This window comes from Mustela erminea, chromosome 14 (genome assembly GCF_009829155.1).
Source record: "Mustela erminea isolate mMusErm1 chromosome 14, mMusErm1.Pri, whole genome shotgun sequence".
Taxonomy (NCBI): domain Eukaryota; kingdom Metazoa; phylum Chordata; class Mammalia; order Carnivora; family Mustelidae; genus Mustela; species Mustela erminea.
The window spans coordinates 27,712,215-27,736,324 of record NC_045627.1 but is presented as its reverse complement, the minus strand read 5'-3'; the positions used below and the strand labels follow the sequence as shown (position 1 = coordinate 27,736,324).

At 40.8% G+C, this 24,110-nt stretch overlaps 1 protein-coding gene across 3 annotated transcripts in view; it reads left to right on the top strand.

Moving 5' to 3' along the window:
• Positions 1-24,110, top strand: part of ANK3 (ankyrin 3) — a 667,426-nt gene that overhangs the window by 308,584 nt on the left and 334,732 nt on the right. The window contains exon 1 of one of the 3 annotated variants that reach the window (XM_032312012.1): positions 22,430-24,073. The exons of the other annotated variants lie outside the window; for them this stretch is intronic. Coding sequence (XP_032167903.1) covers positions 23,960-24,073 — 114 coding nt within the window. The 5' untranslated portion in view covers positions 22,430-23,959. Of the gene's footprint in view, positions 1-22,429; positions 24,074-24,110 lie in introns of those variants that run through there. 3 annotated transcript variants of the gene reach the window in all.

The window sequence follows — 24,110 nt, the reverse complement described above, 5'->3', positions numbered from 1 at the left end:
GACACCAAGCACCAAGGTTGGAAAGGTGGGCTCGCAGGTGCCCCTCCCCCAACCAGGGTCTGGCTGTCTTCCGGGGTCCCCCATGCCCACCATTCCTGACTGCTCGAGGCAGACCACCTCCAAACTGACCCTTTCTCCCCAAGACTGCTCTATTTATTAGAAGGGCTGCTTTTGTGGTGGTAGTTCTTCTTCTTGTCCCCCCCCCCCCCCACTCCAAGAACCAGTGAGAAAGCAGAATGCACCCTTAATAGCTCAGTGACTTTCTCCAGCACATTTTCTCTTAGCATTTCTCTGTTTAGGATGCCCTGACCGGAAGGTACAGTTATGGCTCACCAGTTGTATTTTTCAGATTGAAGCCTGTTTTACTTTGAACCATAAACACAGGGTAACGGTTTCTCTTTTCCAGGTTAGAGAAACAAAATAGTCTGTGTAAAAAAATTCACAGAGGGTGGTAACTGCTTTATCTTGTCTCTGCCCAACTCTGCAAGTGGGTGTAGTCTACTGGCTAAAACAACTCCTGAATTTGACCCAGGAAAGGTTTACTTCTGGTTCGCATCACAATCCAGTGTGGCCTGGGGGAGGGGCTGTACATTTACTTGGAATTAGGCCCCTTCCGGTTTGGAGCTCCATCTCTCCCAGGCCCTTGGAGTCCTTTAGTGGATCCTTGGTAACTGGTCAGTGGCTTGGTAACTGGTCTGATGGCTATTAGAAGAGAGGGATGGAGGGAGAGGGACAGAGGTTGTGTGGAAGTTTCTAAGGGCCAGGCTTTGAGCTGCCATATGTCACATCAGTTGTGTCCCTTTCCAACTCCAGTGACATTGCTTTGCCTAGCTGCGTGGAGGCTGGGAAAGGAAGTCAAGGTGTGCAGCCAACAGGACAATGGACATTGTGTGAAGAATCACTGGGCTGTGTCTCCTGTACCAACCAAAGTCTGATATTGAAAAAAAAATTTTTTTAAGATTTTATTTATTTTTTAATAATTTTTAAATTTTTTAATAAACAGATAATGGATTATTAGCCCCAGGAGTACAGGTCTGTGAATCACCAGGTTTACACACTTCACAGCACTCACCATAGCACATACCCTCCCCAATGTCCATAACCCTACCCCGCTCTCCTGACCCCCCTCCCCCCAGCAACCCTTAGTTTGTTTTTTGAGATTAAGAGTCTCTTAAGGTTTGTCTCCCTCCCGATCCCATCTTGTTTCATTTATTCTTTTCCTACTCACCAAACCCCCCACATTGCATCTCCACTTCCTCATATCAGGGAGATCATATGATAGTTGTCTTTCTTCAATTGACTTATTTCTCTAAGCAAAAAAATGTTTTTTGTTTTTCCCTTTTTGTTCTCCTTCCCTGCCTTTCTTCCAACAAATATTTAGTGAGAGCCTTCTATTAAGTATCCAAGCACTCTGAGCTCTGTGGAATATGGTTGTGAAAACACACACACACACACACACTGCCCCTTCTATGGAGTTTACAACCTGGTGTAAGGACGTCAGACTTACTCCTTTGAAGGGAGGTGTGTGATGCTCTGAAACCAGCAGTGGACATCAGGAATATGGAACTTTAGGGTATCTTCCCATATCCTGACTCCTGAAGGATGAGGAGGCATCATGCAGCTGAAGGGTGGAGGTCAGAGGGCAACAGCAACGTGGGGGTCAGAGCACATAGCCCATGATGAAAGGCTGGTGAGAGAAGCTTCTGTCTTGTGGGTGCTGGTGCCCTTCCCATAGCTAAGAAACAGTGGTAGACCCGTAAGGAAGAGGGGGCACATCATGTGTTGACTTTCGGAGGTTGCTGAGTTGAAGACATCAAGGGAAGAGTCAGATAGAGGGAGAGAGTGGGAGGGAGAGGGGGAAAGAGGGAGAGGACCAATAGCGAGTAAATCCGCTAAGGCCATTCTGTATTCATCTTTTACTTAAGCAGGAGAGGACTCAGTTGTTGGTTTTAGCAAGTAGCACCCAAGCTGGCCAATATTACCTGTAATGTGATATATGAGGGATGTTTGCACTGGGTTCCTTTCAAAAAAAGAACTGTGCATCTCAATTGATGAGAGAGGTTAAAAATCACACTGTCGTTTTTCTCTTGGTCTTTCTAGAACTGGAGAAGTTGCTATTTGGGAGGTTTCATAAACTTAACTCTCAAGCAATGCAAAATGAGGCTACATGGCTACAGGAGGGAAGAGAGCCTTTAAAAAAAAAAAAAAAATCAAACTCCGAAACCAGCGGGTGGGGGCGGGGAGAAATCAGCTGCAGTGCTCCCCGCAGCTGTAGCGATGTCTCGTTTCAGGAAAAAGGAATTTGAGCCCAGCTGGCAACTTGCAGTAGGATTTTACTTTGCCTTCCTTCGTAGATATATTGACATCGCTGCCTGCTTAATGAGGACAACAGTGTCGGGCAAAAGCCATGTAATAATAGTATTGCCCCGCGCCTGTTTGTTTTCTGAACTCGTCACTGTCGCTAATTAGTTAATGTACCCAGTGTTATTAGCTGATCTCAGAAGCACATCTGAGAAGGTGGAGTCTGCCCAGAAGCACCCGAGTTAGTGCCAAAGCCTGGCTGCGGGGAAGGAGGGAAGCAAGCAAGACAAGCAGCGCGGGCTGCAGGAGCCCCGCGCCACCGTCAGCCCCAGCGCCGGCGCGTTCTCCTTGCGCACGGGCGGAGAGGGCGCACCAGACTGCGCTTCGTTCTCGGAAGGAGCTCATAGGCTGATGCCTTCGTTCCTTCGGCGCCACTCCTGCAGAGCCCTGCCTCCGCCGAGCCGCACAGCCGCTTGCCGAAGTGTCATGGCGAAGTTCCACGCGGAGGGAGTGTTTCATAAGAGGGGGAGTCCCCGAGTCTCTTGCCTTCCGCAGATGAATTCTAGAGAAGCCGGGAATAAAGTTAAAAACAAACAAAACAAAAAGACCAAACCAAAACAAAAAAAAAAAACCTCCTGCAGGGGGGTAGGGTGCTGGGAAATGAGTTGCCTGCACAGATGGTGGTGGGGGCTGCGGGTAAGAAGCTACAGAAATTATTGGTCTAACGCGGCTCGAAGAGCAGCGTGGGAGGGAGGGGGGCGGTCCTAGGGAGGGCGCCTCCTGGACCGGGTCTTTACAGAGACAGGACGACTCTGCTGGAAAAGGGCAAAGCAACACAGAAACACACAACCCAGGTGACTTCAGATATGCCCTCCCGATACTTGTTACGACTCCAGAAGGCGAGTTCCCTGCTAGATGGCAGCTCTGCCACTCCCCAGCCAAGGGGCATTGGGAAAGCAATTACTCTTTAGCCTTAATTTACCCAGCTTGGAAAACAGAAATTATGACACCTACCTCACATGACTTTGGTATAGATTCGTTAGATAATTTATGTTAATCCTGCCCCATGGTGAATATTTCATACACACTAATGAATGTGTGCATGGAGGAATAGAACGGTTAACAGACTGCCTGGCACATAATAAAGGCTCATTTAATGGGTCTCTAATTACTGCGGTATTATTTAGGCAGCCATTAGTGAAAGTGGAGGAAACATTGTAACCTAATGTTTGGCTATACCCTTGCAACTTTGCTCACTGACATACTGAGGAAGAGATGGCTGGGTAATTTGTATCCTCACAGTTCTATAGAAGGGAGTAAATTTGAATTATTAGCATTTTTCTGCCTCAGTTGCTTCAAGGTGTTTGAAGAGAAGCCAAAAGATAAGAGGGAGGCACCACACACTTAGGAAGTTCCGTTTTCAGTGGGATTTTTTATAGGAGGGACACACAGCTTAGCACCAGGGAGTAAATGAAGTCATGCAGGTTAGAGAAGTGGCCTGAGAGAAAGCAGTTTAATTTGTTTACTCAAGTGTGGAATGGGGGAGAGTGACTGAGACCTCCATGTGATATAACAGGGTAGAAAATCTGGAGGGCCTCGGTGAGTTTCTGTCGGAAAATTAGCATAGAAAATGCAGGAACAATAATGCATTTTCACTGACAGTGCAACTGGTTAGATATTTACTGAACAAAAAGTCTACTATGGTTTATTAATTTGGTCGAACAACATTAAGCAGCTTGTTTTTCTTGCTGTAATTCACCCAGGACATGAAGTATGGTGGCAAAAATAACAAATGAGAAAAAGACAAGGTAATGAAAAAACATGTTAAATATCTGCTTTAAAACAGGGTCTATGCTAGTTACTTTATCAGAGCTACCTAATTGAAGTGTCTGTAACCCTGAGGTATATAAAACAAGGTCAGTCTGACTCTAAAATCAATCCTTTTCTATAACTTCTATAGTGAAATAACTTGGATTATCATCTAGGGATCAGCAAACTATAACTCCTGGGCTAAACCTGGCTCCTGCCTGTTTTTGTAAATAAAGTTTTATTGGGACATAGCCATGCCCATTTATTAACAAATTGCCTCTGATTGCTTTCACACTACAAAAAGCAGGGTGCAGTAGTTGTGGCATTGATTGTATGGCCTAAGATACTTGCTATCTGGCCCTTTATGAAAACATCTACTAGTTTACTGTTTACTACCCTGACACTTTGGGCAAGGTCCCTTATGAGACAGCATCTTAAGTTGTAAAACACAGTTGATGCTGGCCTCATATGTATTTGCAGAGTTGTAAGAAAGTAATCTCTTCTATATGAAAATTGTATAGAAATTGTATAGAGGTCTGTCTACCTTGTAGTATCAGTTTTAGTTTTTTTTCCCAATATGCTATGAAGAGAATTTTCAAATATATAAAAAAGCTGAAAGAACTATACAATCAATGAGCGTATTCCTACTGCCTAGAGCCCACAATTAACATTTGTCTATGTTTTATTACCTGTGTATCTATCTACCAATCTCTCTCCACCCATTATTCCATCTTATTTTTTATGCGTTTCAAAGTAAGGTGTGCACACCAGTTTAATTACCTACCTGGCAATCAATACGTGTTTACTTTTTTTTTTTTTTTTTTTTTTTTTAGGTAAAATGTACATACTGTGGAATGTATAAACTTGAATGTACCCTTTGATGATTTTACAAGGGACCCTGGTTGTGATATAAGACATTATGATCACCCCAGAAAACTCCCTCATGCCCCTTCTTGGTCATTTCCCATCTCACCACACTCCCAATAAGCATTTCTTCCTCAGTGTAATGTGTTTGAGATTCCGTGTGTTGTTTTATATAACAGTGGTTGGTTGCTTTTTGTTGCTGAGTAACATGAATTGTATGAATGTGCCAGTTTGTTTATTCATTCATCTGTTGATCCACACCTAGGCTGTCCCTGGTTTTGAGTTATTATGACTAAATCTGTGAACATTATTGTACAAGTCTTTTGTGAACATATGCCTTTTTATCTCTTGTATAAACCTCTGGGACTGAAATTGTTGAGTCATAGTGTGGTCTTACAAGAAACTGCCGAAGTAGTTGTACAGTTTCACCCCCTTTCTTCCATCCCCCAACAACTTATTGGAGTTCTGGTGTTTTCACATTCTTGCCAGCATTTGGTTTGCGTCTCTCTTTTTAACTTTACCCTTTCCAGCTGGATGGTATTGGTATCTCATGATGGATTTAATTTGTATTACGCTGATAACTAATAATGACAAGCAGCCTTTTATGTGTTGGCCATTTATAAATATCTGGTAAAGTTAAGTTATTTCTAGGATATTGGGTGAGGTGGGATAGGGGCTCATTATCTATATGGGTATGCAGTTTGCAAAATTTGTTAAAAAGACTTTCTTCTCTCAATTGAATTGCTTTGTACCTTTATTATAAATAAGTCAAAGATGTGAGTGTAGGTCTATTTTTGTTCCACTGATCGCTCTACCTTAGCACCAGTACCATACTCTATTAATTATTGTGGTTTTATAGTAAATCTTACATTAAGATGGTAGTGTAAGTCTTCCAAATTTGTTTTTATTTTTCAAGATTGTTTTGGATATTTTAGGTCCTTTCTATTCTATTATGAATTTTTTAGTAAGCTTGTCTATTAAAAACTGGTGAAGTTACAACTGGAAATTCTTTGAACCTATAGATCTGAGGAATACAGGTATTTGAACAATGTTGGGACTTCTAACGCATGAATGTGGTATATCTCTACATTTATCTAGATCTTCTTTAATTTCTCTCAGCAATGGTCTCAATATAGTTTAAATATGGAGGTCTTGCATGTCTTTTATTAAATTTATTCCTAAGTAGGGGTTCCTGGCTGGCTCAGTCGGTGAAGCATGTGACTCTTGACCTTGGAGTTGTGCGTTCATGCCCCATGTTGAATGTAGAGTAATGTTTGCAAAATTATTCTGAAGTATTTAGTGATTTTTGGTGCTTTCAAAAGTAGGATTTTGGGGCGCCTGGGTGGCTCAGTGGGTTGGGCCGCTGCCTTCAGCTCAGGTCATGATCTCAGGGTCCTGGGATTGAGTCCCGCATCGGGCTCTCTGCTCAGCGGGGAGCCTGCTTCCCTCTCTCTCTCTCTGCCTGCCTCTCCGTCTACTTGTGATCTCTCTCTGTCAGATAAATAAATAAAATCTTAAAAAAAAAAAAGGATTTTTCTTTTTCTTTCTTTTTTTTCTTGAATTTTATTTTCCAATTGTTTGCAGCCAACATATAAAATACAGTTGATTTTTGTTTATAGATCTTTTATCCTGAAACCAAGCTCAAGTCACTTATTAGTTCTAGCTGTTTTGTACATTCTTAAGGATCTTTCTATGGAAACAATCATGTCATCTGTGAAGAGTCCATTTTATGCTTCCATTCCAATCTTTATGACTTTACTTCTTTTCTCTGACTATTTACATTGGCTAAGATCTCCTGTATGATGTTGAATAGAAGTGGCGAGAGTGAACATGCTTACTTTGTTCTTACTCTTAGGAGGAAAGCATTCAGTACTTTACCATTATATATAATAGCTATTGTAGGTCTTTCATAGACTTTTTTATCAGATTGGATCAATTTTCTTTTAATTCCTAACTTCATGAATTTTTAAAAAAAAATCATAAGGGGGTTTAATTTTGTAAAATGAGTTGTCTACATTTGTTGAAATAGTCATCTGATTTTTTTTTCTTTATTGGCTATTGTGATGCATTGTCTTCATTAGCTTTTATGAAGGTTAGCACTCTTGCAATAAACTCATTCTGTTGCTAAATTTGATCTGGCTTATATTTTGTAAATAATTTTTGCATTTATCTTGGTGAGATAGATCATTTTATGTATTTCTTATTGTTAATTTCAGTTAGACTTTGTTATTAAGATTATGCTGGCCTCATAAAATGAGTCCAAGTGTCTCTATCTCCTCTATTTTCCGAAACACTTGGTGTGAGATATATGTATATTTATTGAAATATAGTTGGCGCACAGTGTTACATTAGTTTCATGAGTATAACAATGTTTGAACAAGTCTTATTCTATTTATTCTATGTTCACCACAAATGTACTTCCACCTGTTACCATACAACACTATTACAATACCATTGACTATATAACCTATGCTTTACCTTTTATGTCCATGACTCATTCATCCCACTAGCAAAAGCCTGTATCTCCCACTCCCCTTCACCTATTTCACCCATCTCCTGACTCCTTTCCCCTCTGGCAGTTTGTCAGTTTCCTGTTTTTATGGGTTTCTGCTTTTTGTTTATTTCTTTACTCACTTGATTTGTTGATTAGATTCCACATATAAGCGAAGCCGTATAGTATTTGTCGTTCTCTGACTTTTTTTCACTTTAGCATAATGCCCGAGGGGTAGGTGTGTGTATTGTGGTGTGTTTGTATATTTTACATCTTCTTTATTCATTCGTCTATTGATGGACACCAGAATTGCTTCCATATCTTGGCTCTTGTAAATAATATTTCAGTAATCATAGTAATTTTTTTTGAATTAGTGTTTTTGTATTATTTGAGTAAATACCGAGTAATGGAATTACTGGATCTTATGGTAGTTCTGTTTTCCACAGTGGCTGCACCACCAGCCTTAGATTCCTACCAACAGTGTGCAAGAGTTTCTTTTTCTCCATATCCTTTCCAGCACTTGTTATTTCTTGTCTTTTTGATTCTAGCCGTCCTGACACATGTAGGGTGATCTGTCATAGCATTTTTGAAGTGCCTTTCCCTGATTATGGGTGATGTTGAACATCTTTTCATGTGTTTGTTGACTCTCTGGAAAAGCGTCTCTTCAGGTCCTCTGCCTGTTTTTTTAATTGGATTATTTGGGCTTTTTTTTTTTTTTTGGTGTTGAGCTATGTAAGTTCTTTATATATTTTGGATATTAACACCATATTAGACATATTATTTGTGAATATCATCTTCCATTCACTAGGTTACCTTTTCATTTTAGTGACGGTTTTCTTTGCTGTGAAAAAGCTTTTTATTTTGGGGTAGTCCCAATGATTTATTTTTTGCTTTTGTTTCCCTTGACTGAGGAGACCTATCTAGAAGAATGTTGCTAAAGCCAGTGTCAAAGAGATTACTGCCTAGGTTCATTTCTAGGAGTTTTACTGTTTCGGGTCTCTAGTCCATCTTGAGTTTATTTTTGTATGTGGTGTAAGAAAGTGGTCCAGTTTCTCACAGACCTGTACCCCTGGGACAAGTAATACATTATATATTAATAAAAAAAATTTAAAAAACTCTACAAGTTACCATATGATCTCACTAACATGAGGAATTTGAGAAACAAGACACAGGATCATATGGGAAGGGAGGGAAAAATGAAACAAGACAAAACCAGAGTGGGAGACAAACCCTAAAAGACTCTTAATCTCAGGAAACAAACTAAGGGTTGCTGGAGTGCAGAGGTGGCTGGGAGGGGTGGGATGACTGGGTGATGGACATTGGAGAGGGTATGTGCTATGGTGAGTCCCGTGAATTGTGTTAAGGGTGATGAATCACAGACCTGTACCCCTGAAACAAATAATACATTATATGTTAATAATAATAATAATAATAACCCTACAAGTTAAAAAAAAAAAAAAGTGGTCCAGTTTCATTCTTTTGCATGTAGTTATCCAGTTTTCCCAGTACCATGTTTTGAAGAGACTGTCTTCCCCATGAATATTCTCTCTTCCTTTGACATAGATTAATTGGGTTTATTTCTGGGCTCTCTGTCCCGCTGATCAACATGTCTGTTTTTGTACCAATACCAAGCTGTTTTGATTACTATAGCTTTGAAGTAGATCTTGAAATCTGGAATCATGGTGTTTCCAGTATTGTTCTTCTTTCCCAAAATTGCTTTGGCTATTGGAGGTCTTCTGTGGTTCCACACAAATTTTAGGATTATTTGTTCTAGTTCTGTGAAAAATGCTGTCAGTATTTTGATAGAGATTACATTGAATTTGCAGATTGCTTTTAGTAGTATAGACCTTAAAACAGTATTAACTCTTCCAATGCATGAGCATGGAATATCTTTCCATTGTTTGTGACGTTTTCAATTTCTTTTATCATCGTTTTATAGTTTTCAGTGTATACAGGTCTTTCACTGCCTTGTTTCAGTTTATTCCTAGATTTTTTTTTTTTGGTACAATTGTAAATGGAATTACTTTTTTAATTTCTTTTTCTGCCACTTCATTATTAGTGTATAGAAATGCAATTAGTTTCTATGTATTTTGTGTCCTGCAACTTGACTGAATCCATTTATTACTTCTCATTGGTCTTTGGTCAAGTCTTTAGGGCTTGCTATGTATACTGATGGTTTAACTTCTTCCTTACCAATTTGGATGTCATTTATTTATTTTTCTTGTCTGATTACTGTGCTACAACTTCCAGTATTCTGTGTTGAGTAAAAGTGGTGAAAGTGTCTTGTTCCTGATCTTACAGGGAAAAGCTTTTGGCTTTTTCCCATTGAGTATGATGTCAGCTGTGAGTTTTTAATATATGGCCTTTATTATGTTGAGGTATGTGTCCTCTGAGCATGCTTTGTTGAAGTTTTTGTCAGGAATGGATGTTGAGTTTTGTCAAATGCTTTTTCTTTTATTGAAATGATCATGTGATTTTTAGCCTTCATTGTGTTGATGTGGTGTACCATTTTTTTTTAATATTTTATTTATTTATTTGACAGACAGAGATCATAGATAGGCAGAGAGACAGGCATAGAGAGAAGGGGGAAGCAGGCTCCCTGCTGAGCAGAGAGCCCGACGTGGGACTTGATCCCATGACCCTGAGATCATGACCTGAGTGAAGGCAGAGGCTTAACCCACTGAGCCGCCCAGGGACCCTGGTGTACCATTTTGATTTGTAAATATTGCACCATCCTTGCATCCCTGGAATAAATCCTACTTGATCATGGTGAATGAACTTTTTAATGTATTATTGAATGCAGTTTGTTTATATTTTGCGGAGGATTTTTGTGTCTATGTTCATGAAGGATATTGGCCTGTAGTTTTCTCTTTCGTAGTGTCTTTGTATTCATAGGGTAATGCCAGCCTACAAGTACAAGTAGAATGTAATTGAAAGCTTTCCTTCCTCTTCTTTCTCTTGGAATAGTTTGAGAAGAGTAGGTATTAAATCTTCTTTAAATATTTGGTAGAATTTGCTTGTGAATCCATTTGGTCTAGGGCTTTTGTTTGTTGAGTTTTTAGATTTCTGATTCAGTTTGGTTACTAGTTATTGGTCTGTTCAGATTTTCTATAGTTGGGATAATGTTGATACTTCTTTCCTAAAAATTTGATAAAACTCATCAATGAAACCATATGGGTGTGGAGTTTCTATTGTAGTATGGTTTTATATGATTTTAGTTTCTTTTAAAAAAAACTCTAAAGATTACCCTTTTCATCTTTTGTCAGTTTTGTGTAAGTTGAAATTTTTTTTGAGGAATTTGTCCACTTCATCTAAATTTTCAATTTATAGGCACTGGTATTCATAATAGTCACTTATCTTTGAACATCTAGTCCCTAGAAATTATTCATAGTATTTGTAAATTGTATTCTCTGACTTTTTTGGTATCAATTATTTGTGCTACATAACAAGTCACCCCAACATTAGTAAATTAAAATAATAACCTTTTATTTATCTATAAGTAGGCCATTCGAGCTAGGATTATCTAAGAAGTTCTTAGAGTCCAGGCAGGTTCACAGAGGGGTCCTCTGCCTCTGGGGGTTGGGTGGCTGTTGGCTGGGAAATGCGGCTAATGCACCACACCTCTCTCATCATCTACCAGGCTAAGCCAGGCCTGTACACTGGCTCAGCAGTGTTCCTGGACAGAATAGAAATGTGCAAGTTCTCTTGAGGACTAGTTTTGGGATATGACAGAATTGCTTATTATCCACATTTTTTTGACCAAAGTAAGTTACAAGAACAACCCAGATTTACAAGGTTGAAAAGTAGACTTCACCCCCAATTCCAGATGAATGTTGGGCAGGGGAGAATTAGCAACATTTTCACCATTTATCACATATTATGGTATACTATTATGGGCAAATTTTATGTGACTAGTTGTCTTATCAGTATTGCAATACAACAATCTTTTTGCTTTCTTTTGAAATTTACAGAACGTTAAGTTTTTTGGTGTCTAATCAAAAGCGATGTCTTTTCTCCCATTAGCACATAGGAAGATTGTGATTGTTTATGTGTTTTTGTTTTATACATAATTACATATTTTGGTTGTCAACACAACCCCAAACCAGTGAAGTTTCAAGCTGTTTTTTGGTCTATAATACTTTAAGAATTCCAAGTGTGGCACTGGTGAAAATTAACATGGATATATTGATTTGGGGCTTAAAAATAGGTTAAGTCTTAGATATTTCTCAGCTAAAGATAAACTGTGGATAGTATGAAAGGTAAGCAGTTTATCTTAGCACAGGTAATACATTTCTCTGCTCATCTTGTCTGTCAATGGAGTGATTCTTGGACACAGAAAATGTAAGTAGAGTAGGACATGTGGTAATGCAAGTACAGTTTAATTCTACCAATCTGTGAGTATATATTTACATCTTGCTGTTAAGTCACATTCCTTTTACCATTTTGGAAATTTAGCTTGCATTACTTATGTATGTGTGAACTCAGCCAGTGAAAAGAGTAGTCATTGGTAGCATTGTTTTTCTCATGGAAAAATTGGAGGTGATCTTAATGTCTAATGGAATGGGGTTGATTTTTTTTAAATATGATGATTCATCACGAGAAATACTAAACAACCATTTGAAAGTTACAGCAGAGTATTTAGTGACCCCTTTGGATATTCATCATATATAGTTAGTTGATATATATTTAAAAGTAGATTATGAAGCTCTTTGTGGGATTGTATTTTTGATAAGATACTTACATGTAAATAATTGTAGGCATAAGAAAAGACATAGAAGAATATATAACAAAAACATTTTGTTTGGAAGCAGAATCAGCATTTATATTCCTTTCTCGTAAGTCAGTATTCATGGCTTCCCAGGTCTTTAAAAGAATTCGGTTGGCTGGAAAGTCAGAGTTAAAAATAGACACAGGTATTGGATCTGTGTTAAACTGCTAGCCATAATTCTGTGCTTTCCTTTCCAGTCTAATTGCTCAGTGACCTGACAGGGTAAGTTGGTATTTCTACTTAGTAAATCTCACTATTAGCACTGATTGGCTAAACTTTACTAGATTTTAGTACCATGGTTACAAAACCAAACCAAACCAACAAACAAAAAAAACCCTCTATATTGAAGATTTTGATATATATTTTATTTTCATTGACTAGACTATTGGGACCAGTTTCAATCTAGGAAATAGTTAAAGCAGCGTGCCATCTGTAATGCACCAGCATGTCTACCAGGGGTATTGAAATTTTGTGGGACCCAAATTAAATTAGATTTACATTAAATACATGCTGGAGAGAATATTTTTTTAAAGATTTTATTTATTTATTTGACAGAGAGAGATCACAAGTAGGCGGAGAGGCAGGCAGAGAGAGAGGGGGAAGCAGGCTCCCTGCTGAGCAGAGAGCCTGATGCAGGGCTTGATCCCAGGACCCTGGAATCATGACCTGAGCCGAAGACAGAGGCTTTAACCCACTGAGCCACCCAGGCGCCCCATGGAGAGAATTTTTAAAGTAAGGCCAAGTGTTGTGAATTCACACACACACACACACACACACACACACACACACACACCTCACCCCTGCCGCAGGATAGACTACAGTTCAAAAAACATTACTGAGGTGTTGTATCTTGTATGCCGTGGACAGGCATCTCCAAACACATCTGGGTGTGCGGAGTCAAGTCCATGGTTTCTGGGGTGGGAGGATTTCTGGGGAAGCTTCTGCATACCTTGGGACCCGGAGCAGCTCTGTGCCTGCCACGCTCTTGTATAGGTAGCTTTTTCCATTTCAACACCTGCTCATTAGGAAACGGACCAAGACTCCCCGAGAGCTCTCAGATGGCCTGAATTCTGTATCCCTGCCAGTCTGCAGTAGAATTTAATAACAACCGTGAGGTGAAACTTGGGCCTTTCCTCGGTGCTAATCCCCAAAACCATCTGGCCTTTCCCTTTCTCTGAAAAACAGTTGAGTGTATGTGTTGAGGGGAAGGAGGGGGTTGGAGCTGGAAGAAGACGAACAGACCTATCATGTTTCTTAAAAGACAATCCACTCTCTTTCAGAGCACATAGAAGTCCTCAGAGATCATAGCTCTAAGCTTGTCTTCCATAGCGTCCACATCTTTGCCAGCTAATTGTTTGAAAATCACACCATTCATTAACTATTGACAGATGTCCAAGTTTAGTTCCTTTAGTGAAATAATGCCAAAAAGAAGCGTGTACATCTGCAATCATGATTCGGATATTAAAAACAAGAAATTATGCATTTTCTCTTTAATTTTCTATCAGGTTTTCATAGAGTATTAGAAATAAAGCAGAGACTCCATAAATATTTGTTTATTCATGCTCTACAAACGAATTGAAATCAGTTGGTAGGGAATACATAGACTACAATAGTAAATTACAAATAAAACATGAAACTTCCTCTACCCTGCCCCTACCTGGGGAGGAACTAGAATACAGATAGTGAACCATGTGACCTACACATTACATGGAGAATATCATGGTTTGGGTCTCTTTGAAGCCTCGCTCTAGGGTAAATGCTCCTCAAATGGAAGTACGTATGAGGTCCGTTGTTCTACTCAAAATTGTTCTCTCTCTCTCGTACTACTGAGCACTTATTGAGTTTGGGTGTCATAAAGACATGTGGAGGGTGATGCTACTTCAGGAAGAGGGGTACCAAAAAATAATTGTCAGTGAGTGAACTAATAAAGAAATTTGACTTGTCTGTACATGGGTTAGAAAAGCCAGCGGTAGTATGTCTTTCTGTGACCCAAATGACAGTGACTATGTTCAGATACAAAGGGTAGATCCCCATGGGTACTTTTGCAAATATACACACAGTCACATGTATATGTATGTACGTGTGTATACACATAAATGTGCCAAGCATCAGGTTTGAAGAGTAGTGTCCATTCACTCTTTTTTTCAGAAACCCTCAAAACAGTGATGCCTTGGAAGAAGGGGGAGGTCAGGAAACTGTGGACCTTGGGTCAAATCCAACCTTGTTTTTGATTCACCTACAAGCTAGGAATGTTATTTACCTGTTTAAATGGTTGAAAACAATTCAAAAGAAGAGTAATCCTTGACAACATGTGAAAATTAATTGAAATTCCAATTACGGTATCCATAAGTCAAGTTTTATTGGATCCTAGCCACATTCCTGTATTTACCTGTGGTCTCTGGCTGCTTTTGTGTTCCAATAGCAAAACTGAGTAACTATAACAGAGACCATCTGGCCTGCAGAACCCGAAATCTTTACAGTCTGGCCTTTTACGAAAATGTTTGCCGACCCCTACCTTGGAAAATACAAAAATGAGTAGGAGGAAATCTTCCTGAACACACACCTCCTCATATTTGGAAAGATCTATCCTCTAACCTGCCCCCATTTTTAAAAAAGAGAAATTGGAAAAGGATAAGAAAATTGATTTCAACTTGATCTTTCTAAAAAAGGTCTCATAACTTATTTTCTCCATACAGATAACCCTATATCTTAAACATAATATTTTCAATATCCAAGCTTCACTTTTTAAAAAATTGAAGTACAGTTGGCATGACAATATTCTGTTAGCTTCAGGGGTACAACATGGCCATTCAGCGGTTGCAGTCGCCCCTTGAACAACACGGGTCTGAACTGCATGGGTCCACTCGCAGACTTTGGTAAACACAGTGTAGTACTGTAGATGTATTTTTCTTCCTTATGAGTTTCTTCACACTGTCTTTTCTCTAGCTTACTTCATTGTTAGATACAGTATATAATACCTATACAAAATATGTGTTAGTCCACTTTTAATGTTATTGGTAGGGCTTTTAGTCAATAGTAGGCTGTTAGTAGTTAAGTTTGGAGGGAGCCAAAAGTTCTAGGTGGATTTTTCAACCGTGCAGGGGGTGGGCACCCCAACCCCCATGTTGTTCAAGGGTCAACTGTTATCTCCATTGCAAAGTTCTCCCCACATAGGTCTAGTTACCATCTGTCACCATGCAGAATTATTACCATATTATTGATTATATTCCCTGTGCCACACTTTTTATCCCTGTGACTTATTTTATAACTGGAAGTTTGTACCTCTTAATGCCCTTCACCTATTTTACCCATCCCCCTCCTTCTCCCCTGTGGCCATTCTCTGTATTTATGAATCTGTTTGTTTGTTTTTTCAGACCTTACTAACCCTTGTGATGATACCCTAACATGATATAATAAAGGACAGGGAAAAAGGTACAAAGTTGTGAAACATACAACAGGATGTTTTATTAGTCCAGTTTATAAAGTGGCCTTCTGAAGCAACATGAGAAGGAAAATCTACCAAGACTTACCAAGGTGTAGGACAGGTAGGAAGAAGACAAATCCTAAATGCACTTGGAGCCCCTGTGTAATGCCTTGTGTTTACATGTAACTGTTTTGCCTTCTGTGATGATCATATTTTTTCATAAACATTAGCTATTGAAACATACTCGTAAGAAGCAGATGCTGTTATTTCCATCTTACAAGAGGAAAAGGTTATAAACTTTACATGTAGCTCTTTCTACGGCAGTAAGTCAGTGCCAATTCCAAGAAAGTAAATATTTTTTTTTCTTTTTTTGTCAGGTAGAAATCTCTGCATGATTGATATGGTCCACAGTATGATAAATGATGGCATGAGTTGTAGTGTGAATAGTTGACTGATTTCCTTGACAACATCTGGCATAGTGCTTAGCTGTGACTATACTACCCTTGGCCATTGTATATGGCCTCATGAGTCAATGAAACATTTTCTAAAAGTAAAAATCTTTGCTTCCTCTTGTGTGCCACTCCATCCCTCATAGAGAGTGTTAGCAAATGATCATGGAGTAGGCCAGCAGATTCCTGAATTTTCAAATCCTATCTCTTTCATACCTTTGACCTTTAGTTTCCTCTTCAGAAAAATGTTTTGAAAGTAGACTTACTTTCCTTACATCTTGACCAGAACACACCCACGGTAGAAGCACACATCAGTCCATCATGGCGTCCTTATTGTAATTGTATTTTGTCATCACATAGTCTGGGAGAGAGACTTTAGAATTCCTTACCCCCTTTTTTAGATGTTATTTATTTATTTGACAGAGATCACAAGTAGACAGAGAGGCAGACAGAGACAGTGGGTGGGGGGGAAGCAGGCTCCCTGCCCAGCAAAGAGCCCAATGTGGGGCTCAATCCCAGGACCCTGGGATCATGACCTGATCGGAAGGCAGAGGCTTTAATCCACTGAGCCACCCAGGTGCCCCTAAAATTCTTTTCCCTTTATTACGGGTATGGGAATCCTGAGGAAGGATAAGGGACTTCTCTAAGGTCTTACAACTCTATGTAGCAAAGTTTAGGGTGGGAGTTGTTTTGCCTTGCTTGCATTATCTTTCCTTTGGGCCACTTCAAATACGATTATGTATAAACATTAAATAACAATATCTAAAGAATTTCCTTTTCTAGAATGTTATGTTTGGCTACCAAATGAGATTTATCTCTCTAAGATGCCTGGGAAAACTTATTACAGAGTGGATTACATACTCCTTCAATCTTATTGGAATAGTTATTTAATCATAAGTTAATAAAAGGTGATAGAAGCTATGATTTTCCAGATGGTGTAGGGGATAAGCGATACGAGAGCGTATCTGTTGTTTATCTTTAGGAGTGAATATATCTGAAGTGTACACAGTACTTGAGAAAGCATTCACATTTGCCATCAGCCACCACAGTTGGTGTCTTAGTTTAGAGCTTATTTTGGGGAATCACTGCCCTAATAGAGGGAAAGACTCATCTTTGTTGTCTCTTCACCATCATGATATGTTTTCCCTGGAGAGTCCAAGATGGAAAGAAGCAGAGCATGCGCAATTACTCCCTACCTAGTCACTTTGAATTTGGTCGCTCGGTTTTATTTTCTTCACAACACAGGTTGTTACTATCTGACATTCTCTGCTTCATGCATCTGCTTGCCTGTTGACCCTCCTGCCCCATACTCACAAGAGTAAAAGCTGCAGAGTTTCGGGCCTCCTCGGTCTTACTCTGCGTTGGTATCACCAGCTCCTGGACTGCAAAGGGAATCCCACACGACCTGCTCAGTGCATGGCCAGTCGGCTATGTGTCGAGAGCGTGAGGGACCAAAGTGTGAAATTGTAAGTTCTGTCAACGGTGAAGAGAGATGTCGTGGCTGGCCAAGATAGCAGTCTTAGGAGAGCTGATCTCTGTGCTCTATTTTACATGCCCATCTCTGCTTTCACAACATCCGTACGCGTGCTGGGATCGCTGGGTGACTTCTCTCTCTCTCCCATCGACTCCTTAAGAGCAGGAACCAGTCCCATTCACCTGTGTGTTCCAGGTGCTGAACACAGTGACCAACAGGTGAATGGGTGAGTCCATGAGTGCATGAATGGTTCTTTTAGCACAGGCACCTAGGAACATACTACCTCTTTGTGCTTCGCCTTTCCAAATGGAAAGTGTATTGACTGACTGTTGAGTGTCTTCTCTCGCTCGTTTGCAGAAGTATCCGCCTTTGGGAAGATCATGTCTGGCAAATTAGGCTCTTTTTGCTAGTATAAGCTCTTTATAGAGACAAACACTGTAGTGTGAGCCTCTCATATAATTTCAAATTCCTAATAGCCACATTGAAAGATCTTTTCAGAAAGTTAAATTTATTTTAACGTATTTTATTAAATATATCCAAAATAGCTCCATTTCAACATGACTCAATGTATACAGTTATTACTGAGGAATTTTACATTGCTTTCTCTAGTATTAAGTCCTGCAATCCGGTGTTAGTTTATGTCTTAATTTGGGTGCTAAATTATTGGAAATACTTGATCTGTATTTTTCCAATAAAAGTTAAAGTTAGAAAAGCAGATTCCCATATCCAGATTGTTCCAAACACGCTGCAGTGTGTATCTGAATTAAGTATGTTTTTAAATTTAAAACTCAGTTCTTTAGACATACTAGTCCTGCTTCACTTGCCACATACGGCTGAGGGCTACTGTGTGGACCCGCACAGATCACAAGCTCTTCTTCAGTATACCTTTCCTCCGCATCTCCCTTTATTTCCACACACCCACAACCTTCTGTCCCTTCAAGTCCTAGCATGTTGGGTTCGTGAGAGGGTGGGTTTGAAGTCCTTTGGTCCAGCCACCCCCTTCTGTATGAACAGGGGCCCCGAAAGGAAGTGACTTGTTCAGTACGCTTCGTTTGCTCACTGCTCAGTCCTCTGCCAGGCACCGCCGGTCTACTCCTCCGGTCAGAGAGGGCGCAGGATGTGCCCGCGTGGGTCTTCCATGCAGAATGAGGGATCCCCTCCTCCCTGCCAGCCAATGTGGCTGTGGCGGAGACACCTGGGGAAGCCCGTCTCTACTGCTCGTGTGTGGTGGCAGAAGCAGCTGGCAGCCTGGGGCCAGCTGGCTCTGCAGCACTGAGGTCAAGCCATCGAACTGGCCGGACCATCTCCTCCAGGGATGACGGAGGGCAGACGGAGCATGGACACGGACAGGCCCGAGGCCAGCACTCACGGATGTGAAGATGCCACCCCACAGGGTGTGGGAAGGACCACCAGTCTTTCAGTGTGGTCCAGCAAGTCATTTCTTTTCTTTTCTTTTCTTTTACTTTTTTTTCTTTTTAAGATTTTATTTATTTATTTGACAGAGATCACAAGTAGGCAGAGAGGCAGGCGGGGGCGGGGGAAGCAGGCTCCCTGCTGAGCAGAGAGCCTGATGTGGGGCTCTATCCCAGGACCCTGAGATCATGACCTGAGCTGAAGGAAGAGGCTTAACCCACTGAGCCACCCAGGTGTCCCTCTTTTCTTCTTTCTTTCTTTCTTTCTTTCTTTCTTTCTTTCTTTCTTTCTTTCTTTCTTTCTTTCTTTCTTCTTTCTTCTTTCTTTCTCTCTCTCTCTCTCTCTTTCTTTCTTTCTTTCACACTTCATGTGTCTAATCTGAAAATGAAGACGAATCTGTGACTATGAGTTGAGAATTTTCCAGGGTGCTTTTTCTGTCACGTATAACCATTGACAGGTTTAGTGCTTGTTTTCTTTCTTGTTCCCCACGTTGTTCAGAACCTGCTCAAGGTCTCTTGACATCATCTTTATCTAGGATGCCAAAATTAATGAAATGACGATGGATCCATTTTTCTTTGTGAAGGAAAAATATTTTGACTCGTACGGTGAGCCTGCTCTACTTCTGAGAAGACGGAAGTGGAACACGAACAGCAGCACGAGCAGTTTTCGTTCCATCAACACACACACTTGGCTCATTCCCGAGAACTCGGGGTGGGTTTGGGAAGGTACAGCCTCCCCGGCAGGGGAGAACACTCTCTTCATTGGTTTTCTTTCTGTTTTCCGTCCTCCATTTTTCTTCACACTCCCCGTCTTCCCCTTCACCACATCACCGTGTCACATTTTTTCCAAAGGGCTCTTTTAACTGTAACTTCAAAATGACCAAGAGACAGTATCCTCTTCATAGAACTTGCGTACATTGTTCGTGTGTGCACCCAGCTCACCACTGTGGAGACATGAGATAGAATGACAACCAGAGGGGTCAAGGTACTAATTGGCTGAAGTAATCGAGTTGATCTCAAAATCCTGGCAAGGTGTAAGGAACTTCACTTAAACTGTGAAGGAAAATCCCCCTCACTGGCATCTCAAGCCTGTGACATCCTAATGAGTTGACTTGATGTTGTTTTCAGTGGGATTTCAGTTGGTCACAGAGTTTTGGTTCCCAGATTAGAAATTATTTAGGATCTAAACGTTATCCCCAGTGCCAAGCTAGAAAGTTTGAGTTTTACTTTTTTGTACTAGTTTTATGCTGTAATGCTCTGAATAAAATTTGTCACTTCTGATAAATCAGGAATTATATGGGGCAGAATCGTAAAGAGAGTTTTTGACACAAGTTCTGGTAACTAAGGTCCAAGCAAGGAAAAGGCCAGGACTCCTCCTTGCTGCAGGATGCTGGGTTTTCAGATTGCTCAGCCAAGCTGCCTTCTGCAGGAAAGGTAGGGGGACATAAAGCTGGGTGCTAGGATACCATGCCTTCAGTTCCTCCAAGTGGCTTGCTGTTCTTTGATTATCATTGCCTTTCCTATAGGACATAGTCCAAGAAGGATTTCTGCTAGTAAGTCTGAAAGATCACTTTTACTTTATTTTTGAAAGGATGCTTTAGGAATTCCTGTAGCTGGAGCTTTTATTAAACCAGAACAGATTCCCCTCCCCCTGCTTCCCTAGAAAGAAGTGTCTTAAGAATAGTCTTTCTTTAACTTTCAACAGCTTTGAAATTCCATGCCCAGGCTGTCCTCATCCTGTGTAAGTTCTGTCTAGTACATCCTCAAGGCCAATGTCAAGGAGTGGGACTGGAGAAGTTCCCCTGTATGTGAGTGGTAACTGATGCCACCGAACCCTGCATTTCCTTCCTGTTCTCAGACACTGGCCACCCTGCTTGGAGACACACTCTTGTACCTGCTGTGCCCTCCATTTTCCTTGGAAGATTCATACTAATTCTGTAACCTTATAAAAGAGAGCAAACTCTTGAGACTTAAGCGAAAAGTTTTGTGAATCTTCATAGACTTCAGAGACTCAAGTTTTTAAAAAAAATTATTTTCATGTTTCATTTTCAGCTCTTATAAATAGCTTGCTTTCTAGAATTATTGATAGAACTGTCAATTCAGGTTGGGAAGGGAAACACCTAGTATTTGTGGCTATCATGCTTAAATGCCTGTCAGGATGTAGGCTGCGCAGGGAGAAAAGAACTAAGACATTAGCAGTATAACAGTCAAAATCACAGACCCACAGGGCTGCTTTCCTTGGTGGTATTGCTGTTTAAAGTTCTTCTGGCTTAGAAATGGAGGACAAAGGCCCACATGCTCTGTAAGAAAGAAAATCTAAACAAGCTTTAGACTTTATTTTGGATGGGTTAACAACTTACTGAGATACTCCAAAATCCAGCATAACACAAAATGTATGTTATGGCCACATTAAAGTTGTGATGGATTCTCAACTTCTGAGTAATTTGGGGGAAACAAAGAACGATTCTAGTTTTAAAAAACACCTGTGGCCTGTTTTCCTAATTTCCAACAATGCTTTAGCTGATAGAGATCAATGGGAAAGTATAGCTTTACAGCCCCAGCCAAAGAGGTTACTCTGATCAGGGATACTTAGAAATATATTTTAAAGTATCATTAGTGTCTATAAAGGAAGAAAAAAAAAGGTCCAGGAGCCGGTGGGAAATGAACCAGTTCTGTAACTGGCTGTTCTCTTCAACTTGCTGAAAATAAGGAAAGGAAATTGTATGAATTTTCCTCAAAAGTACAAGCTATTTTATATAAGGAGAGACTATACAAAAGTTCTAAATAAAAATTAGAACTTTTGTATAGTCTCTCCTTTGTATAGTCTCTCCCACCTATTCCTATTACAATAAAAAAAAAATTATTCTGGTAGAAAAACCACTTATTTTTATTACTAAGATCCAACTGTGATTTATCAGTTTTGGATCTGAGTCTCATTTCATTCCCCTCCTTCATTTTCTCCTCTGTTTTGTCAGCTGATGGATTGGTAGGCAAGGGAGAACCTTTCCAGACGTCTTTCTTCCTGGAGATGGTTTGTGCGGGGAAGCAGCCCATGAACATCAGTGCACGCAGTAGGCCCCCAGCGCACGCAGTAGGCCTCTGGGAATGGTTTGACCCACATGATTTTCAAATCGGCCACCGGGAGTCACAGGGAGAGGAGTGTGAAATCCACTTGCAGCAGGTCCGGAAAGCCATGCGCCTACCATCTTTCTCTTCCCATTGCCTATCACCACCCACCAGAGGGTGAAGAAGCCCCCTACAGGGGGGATGGGGAGGAAGATCTTTGATCTCCAAGTCTGAAATGTAGTGAGTGGCTGTTGTTTGCAGGAGCGCTCACACTGGAGGTTTTTTTTAAAGATTTTATTTATTTATTTGAGAGAGAGAGTGAGAGAGCATGAAAGGGGAGAAGGTCATAGGGAGAAGCAGACTCCTCATGGAGCTGGGAGCCCGACGCGGGACTCAATCCTGGGTCTCCGGGATTGAAGGTTCTTTATTAAGCAGTCGAACAACAGCTCCGGAGAACGCCAGCCGGCTCTTCAAGCGGCACCTTTGGTCTTCTTGCTCCAGCTCTCATGCGTGTTAGCCCTCAGCCCTGCAAAGCCAAAAGGACTGATCTCTAAAGTTACAGACTTCTTGAGTTGGAAGAAGCACACGGCCTCATGGTATTGAAAGCAAACATACTAAGTCTTTCCAGTGGAACATTATCTCCATCCGCACTGCCCCCCATTCCAACCCCCACCAACCCCGCTCATTTTCCTGGTGCATTTAGGGTTTCCTACAAGGGCTCAAGTGTTTTAGGTCCATCCAGTGTACCATTCAATTCAGCCATTTCTTGCTAAACCCGTATGAATCCCCTGTGTGTATACATGATTCCAGACTTAGGCCATTTCTTCTGGTGTATGTCCTGGCAGAAGCCACCCCAGCAGGCCCAGAGAGCGACTGCTGTTTCACTTCTCCATCATGAATATTCAGAGGCTGCAGTCAGCAGGGACTCAGGTGGCAAAAATAGTAAGGTGATTGAAGCAAACCCTAACATGAAGCCAGATCTCCATGTCAGTGTCTCCGAAACCCTGATCTCTGCCCAGATTGCCCATCCTCCGACCCGTGGACCACATGAGAGGAGAGTCCTGGGGAACTCCTCTGAATCGGGCATCTGTTCCGTACACCAACATGCTCACGTCTTTCTGTATGATGTGTTGTAATCAGAGTGTTGTTTTTAAAAGACAACAGGCCCTTCTGTAGTCCTCTCCCACAAAATGCATTTAAGCCCATAGTTCAGCATAAAGGACGCACTGTTGAGACCAGCAATGCATGCATTGTTTTCCCCTGTAATGTGGTCAGGATCTCCATAGCGAAATGTAGTGCATTTTGTGAAATCTTATTTTATGTGTTTTGTCCCCATCAGCAGTTAAAACTCAAGTAGGAACGGCTCCATTCTATTACGGGTTAAATTGTGCTCGTTGCAGAACTAGTGGTGATGTATAAATTGCAGCTCTGTCTTTTTTTCGAAGGATTCTAAAATAGGTTTTCAGAATTAGTACTGGATTTTCGCTCCTGCATGTGTGGTGACTCTGGATTTTTTCCCTTCAGAGAAGCATCCTTTGCAGCATTCCCCCTTCCGAGGAATCACTTAGACACTTCCAGCTGGTGGCAGGGGACACAGCCATAATACAGCTTCCTCTGTCCCAGCTGTCTTTCTCACTACGATAAATGCATGACGATGGCCGCACTCTCGTGTAAAGGTTCAGGTGCAGGAAGGTGGAAGATGAAGTCTGGGAACCGTCTTTGGGGTTTTTAAAAGCTTCAGCTTCTACAGCATCTTTTGCATTTTGCATGTCTTCCTGCTTCTGGTCAAAGGTTTCTCTCCAGTGATTGGAATGCTGCCGTAAGCCTGGCTAAAGGTGCCCGAGGAGATCACCTTCTAAGAGGAAGCCCTGCGTGCTTGAGAAGCTCTTTTTAAATGCATTATGGCTCATGCAGCTTCCCAGTTAAAGAAAAACAGGGATTTAGAAATCAATGCTGAAGAAGAGACTGAGAAAAAAAGGAAACACCGCAAACGGTCCCGGGATCGGAAGAAAAAGGTAGTGGTCTCTGCCAGAGCATATATCTTGCCTGGCA